General features: G+C 42.1%; 1 protein-coding gene across 8 annotated transcripts in view; it reads left to right on the forward strand.

Moving 5' to 3' along the window:
- The window catches only part of TP53BP1 (tumor protein p53 binding protein 1), a 38298-nt gene that overhangs the window by 1037 nt on the left and 12451 nt on the right, over positions 1-24810 (forward strand). Inside the window, exons 1-14 of one of the 8 annotated variants that reach the window (XR_012652711.1) lie at positions 5584-6050; positions 6135-6186; positions 6257-6344; positions 6678-6748; positions 7394-7552; positions 8016-8097; positions 8950-9095; positions 10355-10475; positions 10814-10905; positions 11969-12171; positions 13202-14456; positions 22318-22437; positions 23071-23307; positions 23847-23904. Coding sequence is in view for 7 of the 8 variants with exons in the window: in XM_075044797.1 (XP_074900898.1) it covers positions 5868-6050; positions 6135-6186; positions 6257-6344; positions 6678-6748; positions 7394-7552; positions 8016-8097; positions 8950-9095; positions 10355-10475; positions 10814-10905; positions 11969-12171; positions 13202-14456; positions 22318-22437; positions 23071-23307; positions 23847-23904 (2867 nt within the window). In the remaining variant the exon portion in view is untranslated. Of the gene's footprint in view, positions 1-5583; positions 6051-6134; positions 6187-6256; positions 6345-6677; positions 6749-7393; positions 7553-8015; positions 8098-8949; positions 9096-10354; positions 10476-10813; positions 10906-11968; positions 12172-13201; positions 14457-16104; positions 16228-19106; positions 19126-22317; positions 22438-23070; positions 23308-23846; positions 23905-24810 lie in introns of those variants that run through there. The other 7 variants (XM_075044796.1, XM_075044797.1, XM_075044799.1 and 4 more) reach the window with 7 other exon arrangements.

The raw sequence follows: 24810 nt of genomic DNA on the forward strand, positions 1-24810 counted from the left end.
TGCCAGGCGTTCTTACTGGCCGCTGGACTCGTGGGCGCCGAGAATGGTGAATACTATGCAGTATTTACTCCCAAATGAGTAGAGCAGAGGATGATGCACGCAGAAATTGGCCAGGTAGTTGCTAGATGTGTCTCCCGTGTAAATAATAACACTTGTAATACTACAGTACAATCCTTAAACATAGATCTTCAAAGACAAGTAGCATCCTTGCTCCTTTAGTGAGTTTAGCTACTTTGTTAGGTATCTTGGTTTAGGCATCTCATTCCCCATGAAATCAGGATCTGGAATTTGGTGCTTTTCATACGAGTACTATCCTTTTTCAAAGATGGGGCCTGGGACTGCACTGGGACACAGAGAAATGGATTCACAGTGGGAGAAATGAGAATGAGTACTAGGAGTCCTGTTTCTCAGTTTCCCATCCTAATTAGTAGACTATGTTGGAAAGGAGTATTCAGAACAAAATAAACTATAGCTTCAACTGTCCATTGCAAATTCTGTAAGATACAACAAATTCAGAAAAAATACTCCAAATATGAAAAATCAGACAGCCTCCATATCTTCATTCATTGAAAGTCTGGTGCTGGATGTGTTTTCTTTGAAGGGAAAGGAAGCAAAGATTAAGTTTACGCTTTTATCCTCTTAGATAAAGGCGGCCACACCCTATTTGTAATTTATGGTGAGACTTAGGAAAAAAGGCAGTCTGCAGACTGAGGGAGTATATTTAGATCAAAAATTTGTATATTATAAAGAAAGCAGGCTGCTTTTTTCGTAGCATAGAAAAAGATGGAAAAAAATGAGATGACAAATTTAACACCAAAAATGTGCAGTCAGCTTTAAAATTCACACGCAGATTTGGCATTTACTAATTTGACTACCTGGACTGAGCTCTCAATTTTGTCCTACCCAGGTTCATGCAGAAGTAGTGAATTGCAGAAAAATGGGACTGGAAGGGAATCCTGGAGATCATCTAGTCCAACTTCCTGTTTCAGACCAAGATCAACTATACCTGTTTGTTACTACTTAAAAAAAAAAAAAAGTCTTAATGTTAGAGACTGCATAATCTTCAGAGCTTCATTAGCCTTACTTTTAAAATATTTTTGCTGATTTCTGTTTTGTATTACTTTCAATTAAACCTATTTGCAGTTCATGTAAATGAATTTGCAGTTGTCCTCTAAACTGTGAATATGAAAAACACATTATTTGCCATCAACTTTTTTCTGTTTGAAGACTGTTACGATAGCCAATTTCTTTGCTATCTTCTTGCCAGACGTAGCACTTAGCTTAGGCCTTGCCATTGTAGAATGCAAGAATTATTTCACACATCTAACATATATGCATACCATACATAAGTATAATGCTTGCTGTTTGCACTTTTTTCTGTGACAGCAGCATGACACTGACTCAGGATTAGTTTGTCAGGCACTGTGACCCCTGATTGCTTTATTTTACAGTAATGCCGTATAGCCTAGCAGCCCCATCCTGAGTTTGTGCAGTCAATTCTTTCCTTTTGTAGAATATTGTTCTTACCTGCATTGTAGCTTGTCCATTTTTCAGACCATTTTTCAAAATTTTTCTTCTACTATTTACAGTCCCTCTCAGTTCCAGATTGCTTGTGGTTTTGTGGTGGGTTAACCCTGGGTGGATGCCAGGTGCCCACCAAAGCCATTCTATCACTCCCCCTGTCTCAGCTGGGCAGGGGAGAGAAAATATAACAAAGGGCTCATGGGTCAAGATAAGGACAGGGAGAGATCACTCAACCAATTACTGTCACGGGCAAAACAGACTCTACTTGGGGAAAATTAACTCAATTTATTGCCAATCAACCAGAGTAGGGTAATGAGAAATAAATCCAAATCTCAGAACACCTTCCTTCCACCCCTCCTTTCTTCCTGGGCACAGCTTCACTCCCGGATTCTCTACCTACCCCTCCCCAGCAGCGGCACAGCAGGGACAGGGAATGGGGGTTACGGTCAGCTCATCACACGTTGTCTCTGCCGCTTCATCCTCCTCAGGGGGAGGACTCATCACACTCTTCCCCTGCTCTGGCGTGGGGTCCCTCCCACGGGAGACAATTCTCCACAACCTTCTCCAGCACGGGTTCTTCTCATGGGCTGCAGTTTTTCACGAACTGCTCCAGCATGGGTCTCTTCCACAGCGTGCAGTCCTTCAGGAGCACACTGCTCCAGCGTGGTTCCCCGGTGGGGTCACAAGTCCTGCCAGAAAACCTGCTCCGTGGGCTCCTCTCTCCACAGATCTGCAGGTCCTGCCAGGAGCCTACTCCAGCGCGGGCTTCCCACGGGGTCACAGCCTCCTTCAGGCACCCACCTGTTCCGGCGTGGGGTCCTCCACGGGCTGCAGGTGGATATCTGCTCCACCATGGACCTCCATGGGCTGCAGGGGGACAGCCTGCCTCACCGTGGTCTTCCCCACGGGCTGCAGGGGAATCTCTGCTCTGGCGCCTGGAGCATCTCCTCCCCCTCCTTCTGCACTGACCTTGGTGTCTGCAGGGTTGTTTCTCTTACATGTTCTCACCCCTCTCTCTGGCTGCCGCTTCTGTGCCCACTGCAACTTTTTTTCCCTTCTTAAATATGTTATCACAGAGGCACTGCTACTATTGCTGATGGGCTTGGCCTTGGCCAGCAGTGGGTCATCTTGGAGCCAGCTGGTATTGGCTCTGTCGGACACAGGGGAAGCTTCCAGCAGCTTCTCACTGAAGCCACCCCTGTAATCCCCCTGCTACCGAAACCTTGCCACAGAAACCCAACACAGGGTTTAATAAGTGTACTCCTTATTTTGTGACCAAGGTGATTAAAGAAAACAGTGAACAGAATAGGAATAGCACATTGACACTTGGACCCTCACTCAAACATACTTGTTTTGACATAGAATCAGTGATGATTACTTTCTGGAGATGGATATTCAACAGGTTTTTTACTTTTCTTACTAAAATTTCATCGCAGCTATGCTTCCCTTGTTTGCTTATGAGAACCGCATACAGATACTGCTAAAAGTCTTCCCAAAGTTGTTACTCTGCCACTTTTCTTCTGTCCGTAAGGCCTGTTGCTCTGACAAGAAATCAGATCGATGTTGCGTGCCTTGTCTTTACAGATCTATGTTGGCTGCTAACTTTTCTCCTTGTTATCTTCTAGATAGAAACTGCTAATTTGTTTGATGATTTATTAACAAAGTTTTCAAGGATTTGAAGGGAATTTTGAGAGTGACTGGCACATTTGCCACTTCTAGTCTCCTCATTATCCTCCATGAGTTTTGAAAGGTAACTGTTAACACTTCTAAGACAACATTTTTGGGAAAGAAGTCTAGACTTAACAGTTTTTAAAACATCTGGCTTTGATAAGCACTTTTTAACCCGTTTCAGCCTTTTTTCAAGGCTGAAATCTTGTCCTGTGTCATTATTGTTTAACTGAGCTAGCTGCCGTTTTCTGTTAACCATTTTAGAGAAGATCAGTAAATGCTTCTGCCTTCTTGACATCAGTGTGACACTTCTTGACCCAGTAGTGGTCCCTCAGAAGAGCAGACCAACAATTCTTAGGGTTGTTGTTTTCCTACTAGTATGTCTATAGATCATTTTCTTGTTGCCCTTGATATCTCTGGCCTTTTAAATTTTTGTCCTTGTATGCTTCTGCCATCCTTTTATACTGATCCTTTAAGAAAGCTGATATAGTTCCAATTTCCTTGTTTCCTTTCCTCTGTTTTCTTGTTATACCTGAGTTAAATCACCTCCTATTACATTTCTCATCCTTTCTTTGCATTAACATAGTTTGCACTTGTGCCTTCAGTAAAGAAACTGCCATCTCTTTGTAATTCTTTTTGTGCCACAAGGTCTTAACTTGCCAGTTATCTGTTCATCGATGTCTGCTCCTCAAAATCCATTCTTTGTCTTTCTGCTCTCTTACTTTCTTCTCAAAGATACATCATGCATGGCCAACGTCTGCTCACTTGCATGTACTTCTTGTGTTATAAACACAATAATTTTGTCTTTCCCCCCCCCAGTTAGTTTTTGACTGTATCTATTGTAGAAACACCTTCAGACGAAGAACTTGGCTTAGGTAGCCATTTCAAACGCTCTAATGAAGAGCAGGTATTCTCCAGGAGAAGCTAATAAAGAAGAGGTGCTGGCAGGATAGAAGTGTAAAAGAAGATATGAGGAAGAATATAGTTGTTTAATTTTCTGTCAATAAGAAAAGGAGCTTATTCTTGTACGCTAAAGGGGAAGACAGTAGCCAGCTTGGAAACCCACTAGTAAGTCCAGCAAGGATCAGTAGTGGAGTACCATAAACTTGCTTAAAAAAATGAGGGCTCATGCTCTACTTGTGCTTAGAAGGCAGCTTTACTTTCTATTTTGCTAAAAAAGGAATTTTATATTTTATTTAGTTTTGAGAGTAATCATAAAGGAAGACCATTTAAACTGCTTTCATTCCAATGGAAGCAGAATTCTGCTTGAAGGGAATTGAACAAACTGCAAGAGCCCCTTCTAAAACCACCGAGATGCTTGAGGATCATAGACTGCCAACTGTCCCATCAGGATCCCAGTCTCCTTTTCAGTTCCCTGGGATAAAATATTTTGTGAACATGAAATCTGGCTTCTCCAGATGGCTAGCAAAAGCCTATGAACAACTTCATCTTTCAAAAGAAGGATTTAGTGATCATAGGCCTTGTGGTGTTCTTTGGCATTGGGGCAAATTTCAGACAATATTTGAAGTTGTATTTTTGAAATTAGTATACCAGAAGAACTTTTCAATAATACAACTTAATATGTGCTAAAGGAGCATCTTCTGGGAGCTGAACAACCAACCACTAAAGCGTCCTTCCTGTGTAGGAGTTGTAAATATTTATAGCCTGTTTAATGTTCTTAACATGCATGTGCAAACTTGGATTTCACATTACACACAAAATTTGTTAACACAAACTCGTATTTACAGCATTTCACTATGTACAATCTTTTGTCTATAACTTTGCGTAACAACAGTTTCTCCCAGGCCAGGTACGTTTTTTCACTCTCTTGCGTTTTTGGTTCTACAACAGGTTTTTGAATAAAATATATAGAATTCTCATCTCTAAAATACAGAGAGGTGCAGAAGTAAAAAAGAGAACTTGCAAAATCGGATGTGAGTTAGTCTATTCAAACTAACTAGGTTTTAGGCAAAAAGTTTAATGCTGAAACACGACAATACTGTCACCGTTTGTGCCCAAGGCTTCCTCAGTGGCTGCCGCTTATTAATATAAACACAGGGAAGTGGATCAGATTCCACTTTCCTATGATACCTAGGAATTCCCACGCACGACTGACTGCGCGGGACAAGCGGCGGTCGGTGCCGGTGCCGTTCTGTACGCCTGGCGCCGGTCGGGAACCCCCCGGCCTGCCTGCTGCGCCGGTCGGGAAGTCGCTGTATTCGCCCTCGAGCGAGCCCGGCCGCGGCCCCACGCCCCGAGGCTCCCGGTGCCGGCCGGGACGGGGCGGGGGGCGGGGCACGGCGCTGCTGCCTCTCCCCGGCTCCTCACGGAGAGGCCGAGCGGGCGTCTGCCTTCGCTGAAGGGAGCGGGGGACGGGGCAGCGCCAGACCCGCCGCCGTTACCGCTGCGTGGGCGGCGCCCCCGGCGCACCGCTCGCTCCCCGCCACCGGGCCCCGGCCCCGCCCCGCCGAGCGCGCCGGGACCCGCCAGGCGGCGCCCGGGGCGGCGTCTCCCTGGTAACGGCGCCGGCGGCGCGGGGCGGGGCGGGTCGCGCGCCGCCAATCGGCGCGCTACAAGATGGCGGCCGCGGGAAGCGCGGCGCGGTGTGGCGGGCGGGCGGCGTAGGGCCGCGGCCGGTGCTCCGCCGGGCGTCCAGCCTCCCGCGGCTGTCCCGCATGGAGCGCGGCGGTAGCGGCAGCAGCCAGCTGGACCCCGGCTTCTCGCAGCGGGACACGCCCCGCCTGATCGTGGAGGACTCGCAGCCCGAGAGCGCGGGCGCGGTGGAGGACGCAGAGCAGGCCTGCCTCGGCGTGCTGGCCCGCCGGCTGCCGGCCCGGCAGAGCCCGAGCCCCGTGCTGGTGAGCGCCCGGCGCGGGGGCGGCGCGGCCCGGCCCGGCCCGGCCCTGCCCTGCCCTGACGCGGCCCGTGCGTCTGTCTTGCAGGAGATCGTCTGCGGTCCTGCCGGCAGCCGGGCGGCCCGGGAGCGACCCGCAGGTAAGAGCCGGGCGCGGGGCAGCGGCGCGCCCGGGGGGCCGCAGCCGCCCTAACGGCGCTGTGCTTGCAGAGCCGATGGAGAGCCCTGCCCGTCCGGACGCCGCCGGCCCGCGGGGCCGCGCCGCTGAGGAGGTGCCACCGCCCGGCGGGGAGAGCAGGTGCGTGGGCCGGGGCCGCGGGAGCCTCCCCTGCCAGGCCGAGGCGCGCCGGCTCTTGGCCGCCGCCTCCTGGGCCCCTCTCGCCTGGTAGAGCCGCGGTCGCGCCGAGGACGGGCTTAAAACGCGGGCTCGGTGCTGGCTGCGGCCGCGCCAGGCCCGGTTTAGCGCCGCGGGCGCTGGAGCCCGGCCCGGCCCGGGGGGCGCGGTTCGGAGGGCTTGGAAGCGCCTGGCCGGGTGCTGCAGCTGCGAAGCAACCCCTTGGAACGCAAGTCGGCTGTAAAAAGGCAGCCTGCAGGAACCCCGGCGCGATGTGAGCAAGTCTTTCTGTTGCAGTGCCCTGGGAAAGGCAGGAGAAGGAGGTGAAGGTGGTGTTGAGGACTCTGCTACTTTGCCGTGTGTAGAAGGTAACTTCTCCATTTCGGGTCTCTTCTTGGGGCTGTGAATCTGTCAGCCATCTGCGTAATTTTTCAGTTCAGCTGCCTTGCTTGTCTTACCAGGGATAGTTGCGGTGATAACGGGTTGGAGTTTGGTGTCTTTTTCCAGAAGTGGATCTGTATGCTTTGTTGTTTTGTGGGGGAGTGGGGTGGGTAAGGGTGACTTCATATCATTGTTAACAAGGATCTTGGAGACAGGAAATGGCTTGGAAGAGCCATGGATGCATCGTGACCATTAGGAGATCAAGCCTTTTCATGGCAAAGAACTCCTGGCATAATGGTTGTTGTCATCAAGGGACTTTCAGGCACAGGCTATGTATTATCAGGATTGTTTTCTCATCACAGAATCCAAATCTGCTGCAGTACCGAATGGCATTATATAAGACCTTGCTGATTAACACTGGTTTCTGAGTTAATGGCCACTGTCCGTGTTCTGTTACGGTATTTTTAATTAGCGCAGCAGAGATCGGAGTCTGTTAGTTTATTCAGAGTTTCAGCAATAGCCTAAATATTTTTCTTTTTAGAGGGTGTATCTTTTACCCTTGTAAAGTGATAGATGGCTTTGATTTTTTTTTTTAATATATATATATACTAGTTATGGAAGTTTGATGTTAGATACAGGCATGTCACAGCCGCATTTTGGAGCTCTAGAGCTCTCACAGAGCCAGGACTTTGAGAGTGACTTCGTGCCCAATGAAGGAGATGTTAGGCATCAGTTTCATCCTGGAGCTGCTGTCCCTTCTTCCAGACTTGTGAAGAATGATACTAAAGATGGTATGTGAAAGTGATCTTACATGTCCATTTCTTGCTCTGTCAATTCTCTCTGGTTTCTTTTAAGTTACAGATTTTATGCTTCTTTGACAGGAAATACAGTATTGGTAGTTTTCAAAAATGAGTTCAAAGCTCATTGGCAGTTGAAAAGAATTTTGCCTTCTCTTTCCTTTGGACTAGTTCATTTGTTTTCTTGTAGCTGTCCAAGTGCTGTCGTGGATTCTTGCACCTCTCTTTCCTAATTTGTTTCCAGAATATTCAGACAATCTGATACTGAATTCCCTCCCTGGTAAAAACCTCATCCTGTCTGTTGTTGTTGTTATCATTGATAGTTCAAGATTACTTTTTTTTCATACAAAGCTTGTCTTGATATTTGTGTAATTTGCAGAACTACACTTTCTTCTCTTTGTACATTATTCCAGGTGACTGCATAACAAATTTTTTTTTTTTTCCTCTCTCTTGCTAGAGCTGCATGGGGACAGCACGGAAACTGTCTCCAGCACAGAAGCACGTACTGCTTTGGAAGGCCAGTCAGAGAAGTCTGAAAGGTAAACCAGACCATGTTCTTTGTAGATCTTTTGCTGACGTTATGGAAGTTGACTTGTGTCTTTTTTACTAGGTTTTTTAGGTGTAGGAGAGTTCAGGCTTCCAGGCAAAAGAGAAAAGTGAAGGGAAAGATGAAGTACTGATGAAACATTTTTGTAGCAGTGGTGATGAAGTGCTTTCACTGTTCCTAGCTGAGAAAAGATGTGGTGTCAGACTTTTACACACAAAGATATCAATAGGTTTATTTTTAAGGGACAGTGCACTGGATAATAAGATACACTAATAACTTTCTTAAATGACTGGGATATATTAAAAGTAATAATTCAGTTTAAGTCAGAAGTTATTTCAAGATAACTTATTCACTGCAATACGGACTTTGGCCTCAGGCCAAAGAGGCAAAGTGGTGGCTATTCCAGGATGCTTTTGAGTATTTGTTATTGTAAGCTTTATAGTTTTAATTATTTAGATGTGAAACTTCAGTTTGTTGAAAACTCTCTATATATCTTTTATGCTGGATAGAATAATATTTAGCTCATCTTGTATTGTCATATTCTGCCACAAAATAATATTAAAAAGGAGATGGAACAAAATTCCTAGAATCCACATTGAATAGAATTCAGTAGAACAATCTGCATTCCACTTAAGCATTACTTAGATTGGTAGAAAACTTAAACAATTCTGAAAATGTGACTTGTCAAGCATGAATATATCATTTTATCAGGATTTTTTATTTTTTTCTCTGGTATACACAAGTGAATACCTTTCATCTGTGCTGATAAATTTTCTTTATGGTGTTGCAGTATTACTTCATACTTCAAATTTCTCAGGTCAGTGACTGTGTCTTGCTTTTCTAGAACTCTGCAGGAAGCAGAAGATCATACTAGGAAACAAATGCCTGTCTGTGACCCCACTAAAACTGAGCAATCCCTTGATTCTGGCCACGAGGAGTCTGATACCGTGTCAACTCAGGAAGAGATGTTTCCTGAGAATAATGCAACAGGTAACAATAGGCCAGCAGGGCCAAAGTGTCCATCCCAGAGATCATGATAATCATCATCCCTACTTGATCCTTTTAAGCATGTAGTGTTTTAGGGTGCAGAGTGTCATGAGTATTTTTCACGTAATATCTGCTAAAATTGAGAACGCTTTGGAAATGAAAGGCCACAGCCTCTTTCATTGTACTGTGGAGCAATGTCTAAATGTCACTGTGTTAGAACAGTTGCACTGGCTTGTTAAATACATTTAATTTCCTTTCATTCTGTGCCCCTTGAAGAACAAAACAAAAATACCCCTTTTATCCTCTTCTGAAACAAGCAGCAATAATGCTCACCCTTTGTAGTGACGCAATCTAAAGTGTGGATAAGTAGTGTAGGCAAATATTGTAGTATTACTTATGCTGGGTAACTTTGGCAAAACATTCCACCTTACTCCTCTGAATTGGCCTTCCTGTTTGGGATAGGACAGGATCCTGCAATCAAAATCTTCGTACCACAATTTTGGTCAACCTTATTTGTCATCTAGGTTAATCTTCCTTCCCTGTAAGAGAAGAGATTACAGGAAATAGGATCAGGAGAGAGGTCATTGCTGCATGTCTTGCTAGGAGGATGTCTATGTCTGGTTTTGGTATCCACAACTGAAAGGCTAATAAAGTAGAAAGGCTCTTAACAATCTTAATAGTGAAGGGCCTAGAAAATAAAGTTTTGAAAGGCAATTTTGTCACAGTTTATAAAGCATGAGCTAAATGAAGTCTCACTTAATGCTTTTTATTTAGTTTTAATTTGTGCACAACTGTGTCTATACCAGTATGATCTTGTGCATGAACTCTCTGTATCCAGAAGGTTCAATAACAACCTCCTACTTGCACTGAGTCAGTCAAGGCAAAGTGTCTTTTCTTGTAAGAACCTTGCCTGTATTTGCATTCTAGCGCTGGATCAAATGAGCTGATATTGCAGCCATTGGGGGTTTTTCTTTTAAAATTGCCAAGTAGGAAGACTTGTACAGTCTGGTCTGATTAAAAATCTATTCTATATCTATAGGTATGAACTTTATCTTTTTAATCTTAACTGTATTATGCTTACATTTCACATACTGAACTTTCATGTGCAGTCCTTCTCTAGCTCTGTGTGAAAATCAGCTTGTCCTTGCCTACCTGAGAAGTGACTGTGCAGTAGTGTGAATATCATTCCTCAGAATTTTCTGATCAACTTGGTTATTGGCCAGATTTCTAATCTTACTTCCTTTTGTTCAAAACCGCTGCAGGGAGTGGCTGTCCAATAACCAGGGTGGAAGAGCGAAGTTCTCTGGCGTGCACCCCTGCCCGCAGTCTGCAACTCCTGCAGCTCTCTGGACAGGGATCCCTTGTACAGGAGAGTCACTCCATGTAAGCAAAAAATCCCCAAACTATTGCAATAGCTTAATTGCAGTAGTGCATTTTCACTACTCTCTTATTTATTCAAGGACTTGTGCTTGATTTTAAGCAATCAATGTTTTAATTTTGCACTATGAGAGGAGCATGGGTTTATTTTGCAATGAAATGAACTAATGATGCCCATGTCGTCAATAGCCATTTCTCAAGTCTCTTGCAAGTGAACACCTGACACTCTCCTTTTATGAGAAGACTCCTATTGTGACAAGCTGGAGCTACATTTGGGGAGAAGTTAATTCGTTTTCTAGTGATGTATGATCATCTTTTCCATGTTCACTTTTCTTGGTCTGCAGTGTCTCTTCAGGCCTAGTTATTCCTCCTCCTGTTGCCTTTGAATCCAGTGCTCTTGTCCCCAGCAGTCCTACTGAACAGGAGCAAGCAAAAGGTAAAATTTTCTGCATACTGGTTTGTGGTCATGTTTAGGTGCTCTGTGGTTTAGTCTGACCATGCAGCCTTTTCAAAACCTGCTGAAATTATATTTAAAGAATGAAGCAGGATTGAGAACACTGAAAGAGATAGATGAAGGGAAGTCTGTATTTGTGACTCAGATGTTGATGTGCTGTTGCTATTTCCTGCATAGCTATCATAATAAAATTAGTACTGTCAGTTAGCTCCCCTTTACTTGAAAGATGGGGAATACTTCATATGGGATACAGATTGCTGCTTACAATTGTCTTCCTTTCTTAGGGACAAGCCATTCTTGCTACAGGCAGATATTTGTATTAAGTATATATACTTTTAGGGTAATAGAGAGGGCAGAGGAGAACTGCATCATAACAGTTATTTTACCTTAACTTAGATGACTTGCACAATATTTTAAAAAGCTTTCCTATATTATATGTGTGTATTCTAGAATGCCATGCCAAAAGAGGGATTGTTGTATATATGATACCTTGGTTCTTAAATATTTTCTCTAAGCACCCATTCACCATCAGGGATAAGATACTCATCCACACAGACTTCTAGTATGATACAAAATCATCATTCCTTTTTGTGACATTCCTGTCACAGAATTTGAAATACTTTTAGAATAGATATTTTGTTAGCCAGGGTCTGAATTTGGTTGCATTTTAATAAAGATAGCAAAAGGGGGAAAAAACCCCAACAAAACAAAAAAAAAACCCTCAGAGAAATGCTTTTTATAAATTTTGGATACCTTTTTCTAATTGTAGCAAGTTCTAGACCTGTAGCAAAATAGTTATATGAATTCTTAATAAAACACTTTCTCTCCCCCTTAAATTCAAGGATACGGATGCTTGTGTTAATTTCTTCGCAGCCCCCCCCCCCCCCCCCCCCAAAGAATTCAGCTGGAGAGACTTTAGATTCACCCATTAAAGTGTGAGAAAGTTGCATATGCCACGGAAGATGAGTCTTGCAACAGAATGTTGGAAACTTTGGGTACAACACAAGAATTTGCTGATTATGTATTTTCTGCTCTTTCAAACCAGATGAACAGAAAGATCTATCTGTCCCTGCAGAACGAAGAGAGCTGATGCAGAAGCAGAGAGAAGATATGCTAGCGGAGATGGCCATCCCATGTATCCCACCAGGACCTCTTGTCCTGCCACAGGCTTCAACTCCAGTGTCCCAGAGTGCCCCAACCTTCTTTCCTGGGTCTTTGCCTATACCATCACAACCAGAGTTCTCTCATGTAAGGGTTCATGTAGATATCTTTGCTGAGGCTTTTATATGGCTGTTGCAGAAAATGTGTGTTTGAGTCAGCCTCTATGCTTCTGTGTTGAGTTTCCCTACTAAGCTGGTTCTCATGAGCTTCCCTGTTCCCACCAGGCACAGTTACATATTGATCATACTGTGTGGCAATTTATCCTGCAGAGAAAATGTGGAACAGTTTAAGAGGGCATAGTGACTTACTGAACATAGAATTTGTTGTCTTTTAATCTATGCTAGAAACCTTTTTTGTTTTGTTTTGTTTTTTTTTCTCTCTTTGAAAGGCTGCTGCTTTCTGGTGCTGAACTGGGCGTCCTGCATCTCAAACTGTGTCATAAATTTGACTTTTGTCAGGGTAGACCTTAGGATCACTTGTCATGGAGAAAGTGAAGCTATTTTGTAATAAAGCATTTGTATTCTCCTACAAGGCTAGAACTAATTTACTGCGTTTTTCAAGTTGCTTATTCTTATTATCTGTTGTTTCCTTTGTGCTTTTTGATCTCTGGAAGTTATTATTCAAAGAGATTTAATATAGCTTAATATTACAAATTTCATCAACTGAAGGCAGAAAATAAAGGTTGTACTAGAGACTTCAGTAGTCAAAGCAGCGCTTCTCCTTAGCTGAAAGTGGCTTTCATGCTAATATATTAGATTTCTCCAGAGAATCTTTCCAGAACCCTTGGTTGGTTGACTAAAAATAGCTACTAATTTGCCATACTTGACCCGTACTTCATGATTTGGTAGTGAGAGGTGTACCGAGGATCGTGTTTGACTTTGCCACAGAGGTACTAAAAAGTAATGGGTGGTGATAATTTTTCTCAGCAAGAACAGGCCAATTTTGACTCATAAATGGGGGGGGGAATGTTTTGTGTGTGTTTTGTTGTGTTTTTTTTTTAACCTGTAGTTTTGTGCTGAGCTTGCTCTGCTCCGTATTCCAGTGTAGTGTTCTAGGAATAACAAATGGTCCTACTTGGCATGCCCTGATGCTCCATGTCCCACTTTTTTAATTTTAGGATATTTTTGTTCCAACTCAGAGCCCAGAGGAGAAGCATGAAGGAGAAGAAAAAGCTGCTGCTTTAACCCATTTATACTTACCAGGAAATGTCTCTGGATCCATAAATGCTTTGTCAAAGATGTCTACAGGTGACTCTGTGTCACAGCCTTCTGAGTCCTGTAAGCTGATGCTTTCTGCAAGTGAATGTAGCCAGCCCACAAATACAGAGGTCAGTTCAGGCTCTCTAAACATGGGCCAAGATGGTGAAACCACACAGGTAGAGATGATTTCTGAATGCAAGGCTTCAGACTTGAGACTCTGTTCTGAGGAGAATGACAACATAAAACTGAGGCTGGATGCAGGTGATCAAGCCCTTTCTGAAAACTGTGAAGAAGAAAAAAAGGAGGATTTACAGACTGCAGGAAGGCCTGTAATGCAGTTAGTTAGTGCAGATGTAGCAGGAGATAGGTCATTAGCCCCTACAGCTCATCGGGAGATAGAATGTATTTCTGGAAGTCAGGCTGCTGCAGATAAGTCTGGTCTGCCTGAGATTTTGTCCTACACTCAAGGTAGAGAAGCACAGTCTGAGGATTATCCATTGGAAGAGACTTCTGAACCTGAGGCAGTTCCTGAGACTCAGTGTGAAGAACAAGAAGAAAAGCTGCAAGTAAGAGAGAAGCAAATAAATGAAGATGACTCCCTTGTTAATATAACGCTTTCTCAGAGGTTTATTCTTGGAAGGGAAGTACAGTGTCATGAAGATATGGAAGTGGAATTTTCTGATGGTTCTTGTAAAAATAGCAAAAATCTGTCTGATCAGGCCCAAGAATTAGAAAAGATTGAACCAGAAAGCCGGGGAAAAGAAACTTCAAAAGGTTGTACTTTTGGCACTGGAGAGGCAAAGAGCATGGATAAACTGACCTTTAAGGCTGCTTCAGAAAACGTGCCAAAACTCAATAAAGTTTTATCTAAGCCTTCTGTAGGGGACTTACTGGAACAGCACAACAATTTGTTTCCTAAGTTAAAGAGTGACATTCCATCGGAAGTGGCGCTGTGTGCCAAAAAACATCCAGGTGATTCAGAATTAGGACAGATAATGATAATAAGGAATCAGCCACCACTTCAAGAGAGTGGGGTTGGCATGCTGGTGACTCAGCAGGAGAATCAGGTGCCAAAGAATACGGAGGATACTGTTATGACAAGGAATCTGGAGCAAGAAGAGCAGATGCAGCCACAAGAAGAGGCTACTGCTAAATCCCCCAGTCCTTCCAGTGGTAAGTGAATTTAGGTTAGTACTTCACAGGTATATTTTGAATAATGTTAAGGACAGCTGTGTACAATCCTCAGTGTTTTCTGGGAGCACTGATCTTAGATGCGTGTTGAACAGTGTCTCTTAAGAGCAGCACTACAAGTTACTGTGCTACATGCATAACATGCCTTTACTTTTTTCCCCTTTGTCACATGAGTGCAGGCAAGAATAAGGTAATTCTTGTTCCTAACACTCTCGCTGTTTTGTGGCAGAAATGCAGAGCAACTTTGAAAACTCAGAATGTTGTGACCTTGGCAATGCTCAGGGATGTTTGTAACTTCCCTCTGCCCCCTGAAGCAACAACAGTAGTGTCCTTGAAGGGAGAAGAGTGTGTGGTAGTCTGTACCTCTCATAGGTCTCCTCACTCTTTTTTTTTTTCTCCCTTTCTTCTTTTTTAATTTTCAGAGGAGAATTTTGTTTGTGGGGGTGTATAGAGCAGCTTTGAACTAGAAACTAATACAGCAAATTTATCTTGAGATTGTTTTAAAGTAGAATGGCTTTTCACTTGCATGTAAGCAGTGGCTCGGCAGGTGTTGTTATGATGTGTTGAAATTCCTTTAACATGCAGTTGTGTAGTTACACAAGAAATGTGGGATGCTATACCCGAGTTTTGTGGAGCTTTTGCCTCTTAGTTGGCTTCATTTAAAAACAGAGTTCTGTATTCCTCAAATGAGAAAGCAATAGAAAGCAAAGTTTTACTAGAGCTTTGTCTTGAATTGTACACATTTTTGAGATCTAAGTAGTCTTTCATTAAACTGCGGGATCAGAGAGTGTGAGTTTTCCCCCCTCTTATGATGAAGGTAGGTGATTTCCAGTCTCCTGAAGTGAGTGATTATGAAAGTTGAGGGTCTGAAAACATTAGTTGTCAATAGGTGATGGTTGTCTTTACATGTCCTGAACAGACTGGTATGTTAGTAGAGGTTTATTTAACTCTCTTCACTGATTTGCTAGGTAGTTTATGCTCTGTGAATTATCTCAGTCCTTAAGTTAGAGTACAATGGAAGATCAATAGAATTGTGTAGTGCTATTAGAATAAAATGAGATGTCTAGCAGGGAAGATGTTTGTGAACCATCTGACAGGTTAAGATTGACCAGTCTGTGATTTTGATTTGTGGAACCTACAAAGCTGTGGGCTAGACAGAATTTCTCTTACTAATCAAAGGTCATGATATTGTTATACAGCCTTATAGTCTGTTCTGCAGAGCTTTGTTCAAGTGATAATGTTTTCTAGCTTTTCCTTTTGAGAAATTAGTGTAAGATACACTGCTTAAAAACCATTTCCTAACACTCAAGTCTTCTTTTTCCTTTTACATACTCAGTTGATAATGGTCTGAATAATTTTCTATTCTTTGTCAGTGAGGGACATCTCTCTTATTTTCTCTGCCATTTTATGTTTGGGTTTTTTTCAAGAGCTGTACATTTCTTCAACACTTCTTCAAAACTTCTCTTGTCAGTCTCACGAGTCCAGTATTTTTTGTTACTGTTTTCTGAACTACTTGTTAAATTTTTCCAGTTACAAACTGATCCTTACTGCCATTTATGGCGGCTTTGGCTGTTTCTTCCCGAAAGCCTTCTGAGCTCGTTCTTATGTGGTTCCCTCCCCTTTTCTTCAGTTCTTGTGACCTTGAACCGTGCTGACTTCTGGAACATGTGATCCTGTTTGGAAAGGTCAAAATGGCAGATTTCAAAAAGGAGCAAGATGAAGAGCTTTCTTCTTTGTGTCTGAACAGAAGTAGGTGAGATGACTTTGAAGTGCTAGATGGAGACTTGGATGAAAAGGGATTGAGTATAATACTTACGTGTGTTTTTTTAATACCAAATTTGCTGACAAGTTTGAGAAAGATAACCATTGAATAGTATGGAACTGGCTGGTGAGAGGAAACTCAAGATAACTAAAAAATAGGATGAAGGTAGTATCTTGCGTTGTAAGATAAGAATGACGGGTAAATACTGATACCTGTAGAAGTTAGATTACAGCGAGGTGTGGAAAAGAGATACGAATGCTTATGCAGGTCATCAGTTTTTAGAGGGACTTCCAGCAAAATATAATAGCAGTTTTCAACCTAGACTTTGCTATAAGTGTTGGTTGACCTATTTTAAAATGAAATAAAGCTCAGATTATTTTCAAGGTGTATGGATCCTTGTGGCCCTAGCTTTTTAACATCACTGACATCTGACAACAACTTCTGCAGTGGTTACTTTATTTTGAGCTAAGTATGTGTTTAGTCATGTAAAAATTCCCATGCTTTAGGGGTTCTGATATCTTCTTTGTTTAGATTTAAAAACTCCACTTTCCCAATAACGTAGTCATATGAATTAAACTGTATTGTTGAGGACTGCTTAATATACCAGCTATCGTAGCAATTTAATTGATGTAACTTTTGAACCTGTTCTTCTGAATGCGGTAGGACCAGTAAGATGCTAGGGAGCTTTTTTGGTTTTGTGTTCTTTAACATCCCATAACTAGTGACCATGACTTTCTTTTGGAATGTTACAGCAAACTGCTTTGTTGTTGAGCATGAAAGTAGAGCATTTCAGCTGGCCAGAAATGCAATGATTTTTTTTTTAGTGCATTCTCTGACAGTGGAGTCTTTGTTGGCTTGGGGAGCTGCTTGCTAAGCAAGTAACATGCTGGAGGCAATTTGGTGGGTTGTTCTGCAATCAAGACAGTAGTGTTATCAATTTCAGATTTAAGTTCTTAATTTTTGGTATTTAGATGTGTCTTAGCAACATCTTATCTAAAGTTTGGAGGCTGCCTCCCTAACGATATTTAGGGAGAGCTTTGTATATTGTTTATAAGTGGTACAATTGAATCATGCTGTATTTTTTCGAATTAGAATATAAAAAAGCATTAGTTGACAGATTTTGGAGACTGCACACAAAATCTGAATCATCAGGGTTTGAGGTACTCTGTGGACCAAGAAGACCAGCTTCTTTGTTAGTGTTGGGTTATTCTGTTGCCATTTAATGTGGTTTTTTTTGTTGTTGGCTTTTTTGGGGGGAGGGGTGGGGGTGGGGTGTCATTGCTGGGGTGGGTTTTTTTTCAGTCATTCCTGTTTGGTGGCTTGCAGTAGGTCATTGTGCCTTTGATAACACTGAACTAAAAACTGAAAATCGTGGTGTCTCTGAATTGAGGTACTACAACAGTCAGAAGAACAGCTATACTGCATCAGTCTAGCTTGGTATACAAGTTCCCCCAATATTGAATAGCAGATGCATATGGGTGAATATAAGGGCAAAAATGCAATGGGAGCATACTTCTTCAGAAGTTGCTCTTTAATCATCAAGAAAAGTATGATTTAGGAACATGCTGAGTCTGAAGTGATGTCTTTGTTTTTTGATATCTTGGGTAGTTGTGTTTTTCTCCCCTATCATGGAATTTCTGCTTGTGTTTTTTTTGAACCTCTGTAAACTTTTAGGCTTCAGAGCTTCCTGCAGTACGAAGTTTGACAGATTAAATTACATGCTGGGTAAAAAAACAACTCTATTTCATCAGGCGTTAGTTTCATTTGATGTCCCCTAATTCTGAAAAGTTTAAAATCTGAAAACTTAAATTTTATGTAGAAACTTGCACATGGCAAGAATGAAGGAACATGATGTTAGTATCAGAAAATCTGTCTACCTTCTAGTAAGTCTATTAGGGAAGTGCAAAGATTGCAGGACCTCAAGCATTATTTACATGAAGTTGAATGATGAAATTTTAGATACTGTATTCTTAATTTCCTTTAACTGAAAGAAGAAAAAAAGCTTTATTATATAGCAAATAATGATTTGAGGAGATCTGGTCAAAATACTGGTCAGGAAGTTCAAAGGTGTTCTGATCCCTTGGGATTTTGTGATCTCAAATTGACTTTTCTGTGAACAAGTCCAGGGCATTTGGTATGCTGGGACTGCATGTTTCTTAAGAAAATTTGGCATAGTCAAGAGAACAGTACTGATATTTGAATTTAAGAACAGTATAGGTTTTATTAAATAATATGTTTGGCAGTACACTGCTGAAATGATGAAAAATAAAGATGAGTAGCAGTAGTTGCATAACAAGGTTGAATGTTATGTTCCACTTCAGTATGGCCTTTCACAGAGTTTACAATTCAAAACTTCCTTTGTAAGAGAGTGAACAAAGTTGCATTTAACTTGAGGTAACATTTCCCTTGCTATGTTGTACTTGAAATGTTTTTTCTTAGATAAATCTAAATGCAACTTAAACACATCACACTTGGCTGGATTCACTTTTGAAAGAGAACAATAAGCTACTGTTCGGAGAAAGCGAACTCAGAAATTAATGCTGGTGGTTATGCTTTGTGCATTTGTATTGCATTAAAGGGCTGATCAGTGTTACGAGAGAGCTCAGGCTTTTGAGATGTTCTGCCTGCTGTCTTCAGACTCATGAAGCATGGTGGAAAAGTATGTAGAGTGATATTTGTTCTCTTATCATTGCTCAGTCCTTAAGGTGTGAAGAGCTTTAGAGCATCCCTCTTCTCTTAAAGCAGCTTTGTTCTTATAATAGTTATTTCCAACAGGAGTCTAATCCCTTATCAACAGATTATGAAGCATACATCAGTAAGCACAAGCTTTGGGTGAGGATTCGAAGGACCTTGGAGAAGAGTCCAAGAAGCAGGAGTAGAAACTGGATGGTGAGGTTTCAGGGGTGTCTTTGTTTTTGAAGTTTCCTTGAATAAGGTAGTAACTGTTTAGTTACTCTACTAAAAAATGCTCAAAGGCTAGAACATGATAGCATATAAGGATATGGAAAAGAAACTTACTGAAGTCTGTTTCTAGGACTCTATGGAATTTATGGAAGTTGTGGCTGCCTGTGAAGTCTTTTTTGTAGATTGTACAATTTTGTACATACAAAACCTTATTCAGAAAGTTCTCTTTTTACTGGTAGTATAAAATAAAGAAGAAACAGATAAGCAGTGCAGTTAACATAGTTACGATAAAGTTTAAGCATACCAGGTTAAATAAAAAGTTAATATTTTTATTAAAATAATGAAAAGTTTTGTTGTCAAGGTTTTAAATCTTTTTAACATTGCCTCAGGCCTGGCTAGAGTGGTGATTCTTAATCTGGAAGACTTCTGGAAGTAAAGTTGATTCTTACTTTCTAATGGGGTCCTTTTGACATGTGACAGCTAGATATGGATTACCAATGGAGAAAAATTTATGTAATGAAGCTTTTGTCCTGTCTATTAAATAGTTGTGCTAGTGAGTTAAGAACAGAGCTAAGAAAGAGCTTTTTGAAAGATAAAGCAAAAGTTCTTAAATAGAAGGCATGGTGTTCTTTGGGGTGTTGTTGGTTTTTTTGTTTGTTTGGTTTTTTTTCCCCTCCCTTCTGTATGTACAGAAAACAGAGTGGCCATCCGCTATTACTAGCCTTCTCTGTAGATGTTATGATGCCACAGTAGAGGTGCCACATCCTGTGTAGAGGTAATGGGTAGGAGAGAAGAACTAGAGCAGAGGGAGCTGTGCTTGAACTGCTTGAGAGCTGCAGGCTGGCCATCCATGTAGTAGTGGTGTGCAAGAACCATCACAGTATGTAGAAAAGGCGGTGGGACTTACCTTTTCATCTAGAAGAGAAGAGGATGGTAGCTCTGCTTCACTTAGTTTGATGCAGAGTTGGGAGATTTCTTTGTCCCCTTCCATTATGAGGGTGCAGTTTTGTGCTATTCTGGTAGTTGCTTGCCATCTGCACTGTGCTAGAAACATCCAACTTTCCCTGTGAAAGCATTATCCAAGCAAGTGAAATTTTTTATAGCTTAGCATTAGCAAACTTGAGAGAGACAAAGCGGGCAAAAGTAAGACCCAATCTTTTGATACCGATAGGTAAAAGGAAATGTTATAGGATGATGGTCTTAAGAACATAAGAAAAGTTTGTGGAGAGAATTAACCTTTTTTCATTGTTACAGCAGTTGATGCAGTTATGTGAAAGCAATTAAGCTTTCAGGCTTACGTATTTTTTTCAGGTCTTGTGAGTGTGAAAGCTTGTTTGTTTTCTCTAATGATATCTGCTGGTTTAATAACTAGATTATCTCTTATTAAAATGCAGGCTGATCATTTCTTCATAAATTCTTTTCATCATTTGTTATTAGCCTGCCAAATGTGGATTTGTAGGCTAGAAGGGATTGTGGTAGCTAAATTGGATCAAAATTCACTTGAGTTTTTAAAGACTTAAGTTCTTAAATTAAAACACTGTTTAGACAGAAATCTGCTATAGGTGATGATATGACAGGCATTCCTAAGTTGTTTGTGAGGAATGGTAGTTGGCCTTGAGATATGTGGTGTACTCATGAAGAGTGAGTACCATTGCACTCTGAAATAACCTACCTGCTGCAAAAATACACTGAAGTCCTTGGGTTCATCTCAAGGATGTTGCAATTGCTGAACCATGTGTTTAAAGCTTGTGACAGCAGGGCAGGTGATGGTTTTCAAAGTTTTCAAACAGGCAATAGATAGGTTGTCACTGGTCAGTTTTTTTTCTGTGAGGGGATTATGTCTTTGTCATGTATTTATGGCTTCATTTGCCACAAGGTAAGTCTGTAAATCATATGTCAGCATCTTGTGTAACTGGAGAATGATGTGCTGCTGCTGGCTACAATGAAAAGTTGTATCTGTGTATCTAGTGCTAGCTCTTGAATTTAAGTAACTTGTATTTGTGTTCTTATGATCTTAACTAACAGTTTTCCAATACTGTTTAGTTTTGGCTCTAGTTTTTTGGGTGGTTTTTTTGTTTGTTTTTTTTTTTTAATACATGCTTCTTAAAATTCAGGAGTTACATAAATTGTGACTTGCATTATTTGAGTAGTATCTTGAATGAAATCCAAAGAACAAATACAGTTTTAGGGAAAAGGAAGGATAGTGACAAAGATGATGAAAACCTATTTTGACTTCAGTGTGGACAGGAAATGGTTACTCTGTTAGTTTTGTTAAATGCTTCTATGCAATTTGGAAAGAATGCAGCCTGCAAATTACTGATATGTGTTGTTGAAGGTTTGGAAATAAATGGCATGGGTGAGGCAAAAGGAAGGAGCATTTTACTAGGTTTTAAATGTATTTTATCTGTTAAATCCTGCAAGATCCACACATGGTATATCCACCAAGGTATGGTTTCCCTTATGGGACAGGCTACCTCAGCCAATAGACCCTGCAGAGCCTTTATGCTGGAGACTGCACAGGAAGGGGCAGAAGTATTGGAGAGGACAGGAGGATGGGGCCAGCCCTTCTGGTGGCAGCCTGCAGCTGGTTATTAAACTGCAGTATCTGTTACTTCTCAAAGCTTACTTGCCAGGCAAGTTTCTGCTGTCATCTTCTAGCCCTTAATGGACTGCTGCTAATTGTTTGAGCTCATAGGTGGCTATCTGAAGTGTATCTGCTGACCTTTTATCCAAGGATGCTTGATGATAAAGCATCATTCTGTGTTAGTTTCAGGTTATTAATTCAGGCAACACATAGCTCTGCCAATTCACTTCTATCCTAATCTTCATTTCTGTTTCTGGCCTCATCTCCCTTTTCTGTGGAAAATCCTGAGCATTTCTGAAGCAAAGCTGCATTCTGTGAAAGTCCTATTCATGCCACTTTTATCTAGCACTTGGGGACAGCTGCATCAAGTTCATCACAGCCCAGATTTTCACCAAGATTTTCCACACAAAAGGTGAGGAAGATCAGTTAGAGCAGCTGTCCTGAAACAATAACTGTTCAGGGGTGTTTTTTGTACAGGAGAGCACCAGGGTTACACTTTTCCCCATTTCCACAGCACAGTGAACCTGTGCTTTTGGTATTTGAACCAAAGTAGCCCCCTGAAATAACTAATCCTGGCACTCTCTGTCTTTTAGGAACCCCGTTTCATTTTACTTTGCCGAAGGAGGGTGATGTCATTCAGCCCTTGACCAGCATAACGCCACCTCTCATTGGCCAACTTAAAATGGGACCCAGAAGACATAGCACGCCAATTGGTGAGTTTGTCCTGAATGGCTCTGTTCTGCAGTGAAAGCCTATTTGGAAGCTTTTGATTCTTGATGTAGAATCTGATGGGATAACTCAAACTTAGCTTGGCAGAAAACATTGCTGCTCTATGGGGAGGGCTTATCCCTTTTCCACACTTTCCTTGGTGTGTTCTTTCCTCAGTCTCTAGTGAAGGTGTTTGCTCCCTGAGTATGGGGTGGAATGGAACATACCTACCTTGCACTAATGGCGTTCCTGCATACAACTCCATTAAAGAATGCAAAAGACCCCTCTGAGTAGTGAAAGAGCTTAGACTAAAAGAAGATTGTTCCCAGTGTTCATCATCTTTTAGCAGGACTTTCTCTGCTAGGTTCACAAAACAACACCTTGCATTTGCTGGATGAAAGGAAGTGTGTATTTCTGCTTGGGTAGTGGTAAAGTGTTCTGTCACAAGCTAAGGATGATACTTGTGCTACAGAACTTTCATGCTTCAGAACTCTATATAGGAATTTCTACTGCTGCACTATTGCTAATAATGCATGCAGTGAAGCATCTTCAGAATAGAACTGGGACCTGAACCCCAACAGTGTGAATAACAGTAGCTACTTTTTGGTTTACTTTTTTTTTGTTTTCCTATTTTTCAGTGGATGATAGTTGCCCAGACAGCACTATAGCAACTAGTGATGTTACAGCAGAGGGCACAATGGGGACCAACAATGTCACTGTGGAAAGTGCAATGGTATCAGCAGATGTGTCAGAAGTGTGCGAGAAAGGAGATTCTCCTGTGGTTCCTGAGGCTGATGCAAAACTCTCTCTGCGAATGAACCTTGTTACCCCTGAGAATGATGGGAGCGAGGAGTCCATGCCGTTCAGCTTGGAAAGTAAGAGGGTGAAACCTTGAAACACACAGGTCCTGCTAGATCTTAGTCTTAACTCAGAACCTCTTTGTGGCATTCCCTGAGACAGTCTCTGAGTCTCTGTAGTTTTTCTCATTTTTCTTTTTGGGCAGTGTCACTTAAATTTGTTTCTCTGTTTCTGCAATGCTCTAAGCAAGGATGGAGTGAGAGGAGAGGTCTCTTGTGAGGAAAGGTATTTCCAGCAGACTAAAAATTGTGATGTATAGTGGCAATGTCACAGGACGGGAACTGGAGTTTGATTATATCGGGAGAGAAAAGATTTTAAAAGTATCATCTGGACAAAAACATTTGACAGCATTTTAATCAGAACAGGGATATTCAGTCTAACAGTCTAAAACTTGTAGAAATTCAGGTCTGTGATGAGAAGTTGGGCAGGGAGGCCTGGGCACCCTTTGTCCAGCACCACTCAACCTCTTTCTTTGCTGAGCCTGGGGGGCTGGGAATGGGCAGGACAGTCTGTTCAGGTGACACTAAAATCATCCTTCCCTTCCTTCTTGTTTTAGAGCCTACAACCAGTGACAGGAAAGATGGATCCTCTGCTGCTGCTGGGTCTGCTGCCAGGTAACTGGACTTGTTGCTGCGCAGAGTTAATACAAAGGTCCGGGTAGATCCTTTTTCCACTGGTTACCAGCAGCAGGGGCGGGGGGGGCGGGGAGTAAAATGAGACACAGAAGCAGGGGACACTTTTAGCAGTAGCTGTGAGGTTAGCTCTTGCAGCAGGTTTTAAGTACATAGGCAAGGTGGGTGCCCCACCTGCTCTTTCCCTACAGGATTTGTGCTTCCTACTAATGTCAGCGTTTTGCCCCCTTCTGACTGTAGTCAAAGCAGAAATTCACATCTTGTGCAGTCCAGAATGCAAGTCTACCCTATCCACCTCTTAAATACATGGTTTTCTGCTTTCTTTCCTTACTGTGCAATTTTCTGCAAAGAATCTCTGAGGAGTGCTGAAAGAGAATTCTCTTTTTGATAGGAAGCTGATAGAAACATAACCAGGTCACTAATACACTGAAATCACAGTTTAACATCTTGACCAAAACAAAAGTTACTCCCTTGGTCCTTTGATTTGTATGTATCTTATCTCACATTTAATGCCTAGCATTGCTTGATTTTAGCTTTTGGGGAGTATGATTTGTAAGTACTAATAAGAATCGGAGTCAGAAGATAGTGATGTGTGGTCATCTGAGTGAAGTATTATGGTTTGAAGCAGTGAGAAAACTTTGAAATAAACTCGGTATCTCTTGTGACAGGATTGCGTGCTGGATGGTAATCATGCCTTAGTGCTGAGGATGAGTGGCAGTTGTTCCTCACTGGTTGAGGATGGGTTACCTTTGTAGCCATAGGTTGAACTTGATCTCTCAGGGTCTGCTTTATGACTGTCATGAAAATCTTGAGAAGTCATAAATGGTCTAACTGTGTCCCCTGGTGGGTACCAGAGGTAGTAGATGGTGAAACTCCTGATGGCACTGC

Source organism: Buteo buteo, chromosome 13 (assembly GCF_964188355.1).
Source record: "Buteo buteo chromosome 13, bButBut1.hap1.1, whole genome shotgun sequence".
NCBI lineage: Eukaryota > Metazoa > Chordata > Aves > Accipitriformes > Accipitridae > Buteo > Buteo buteo.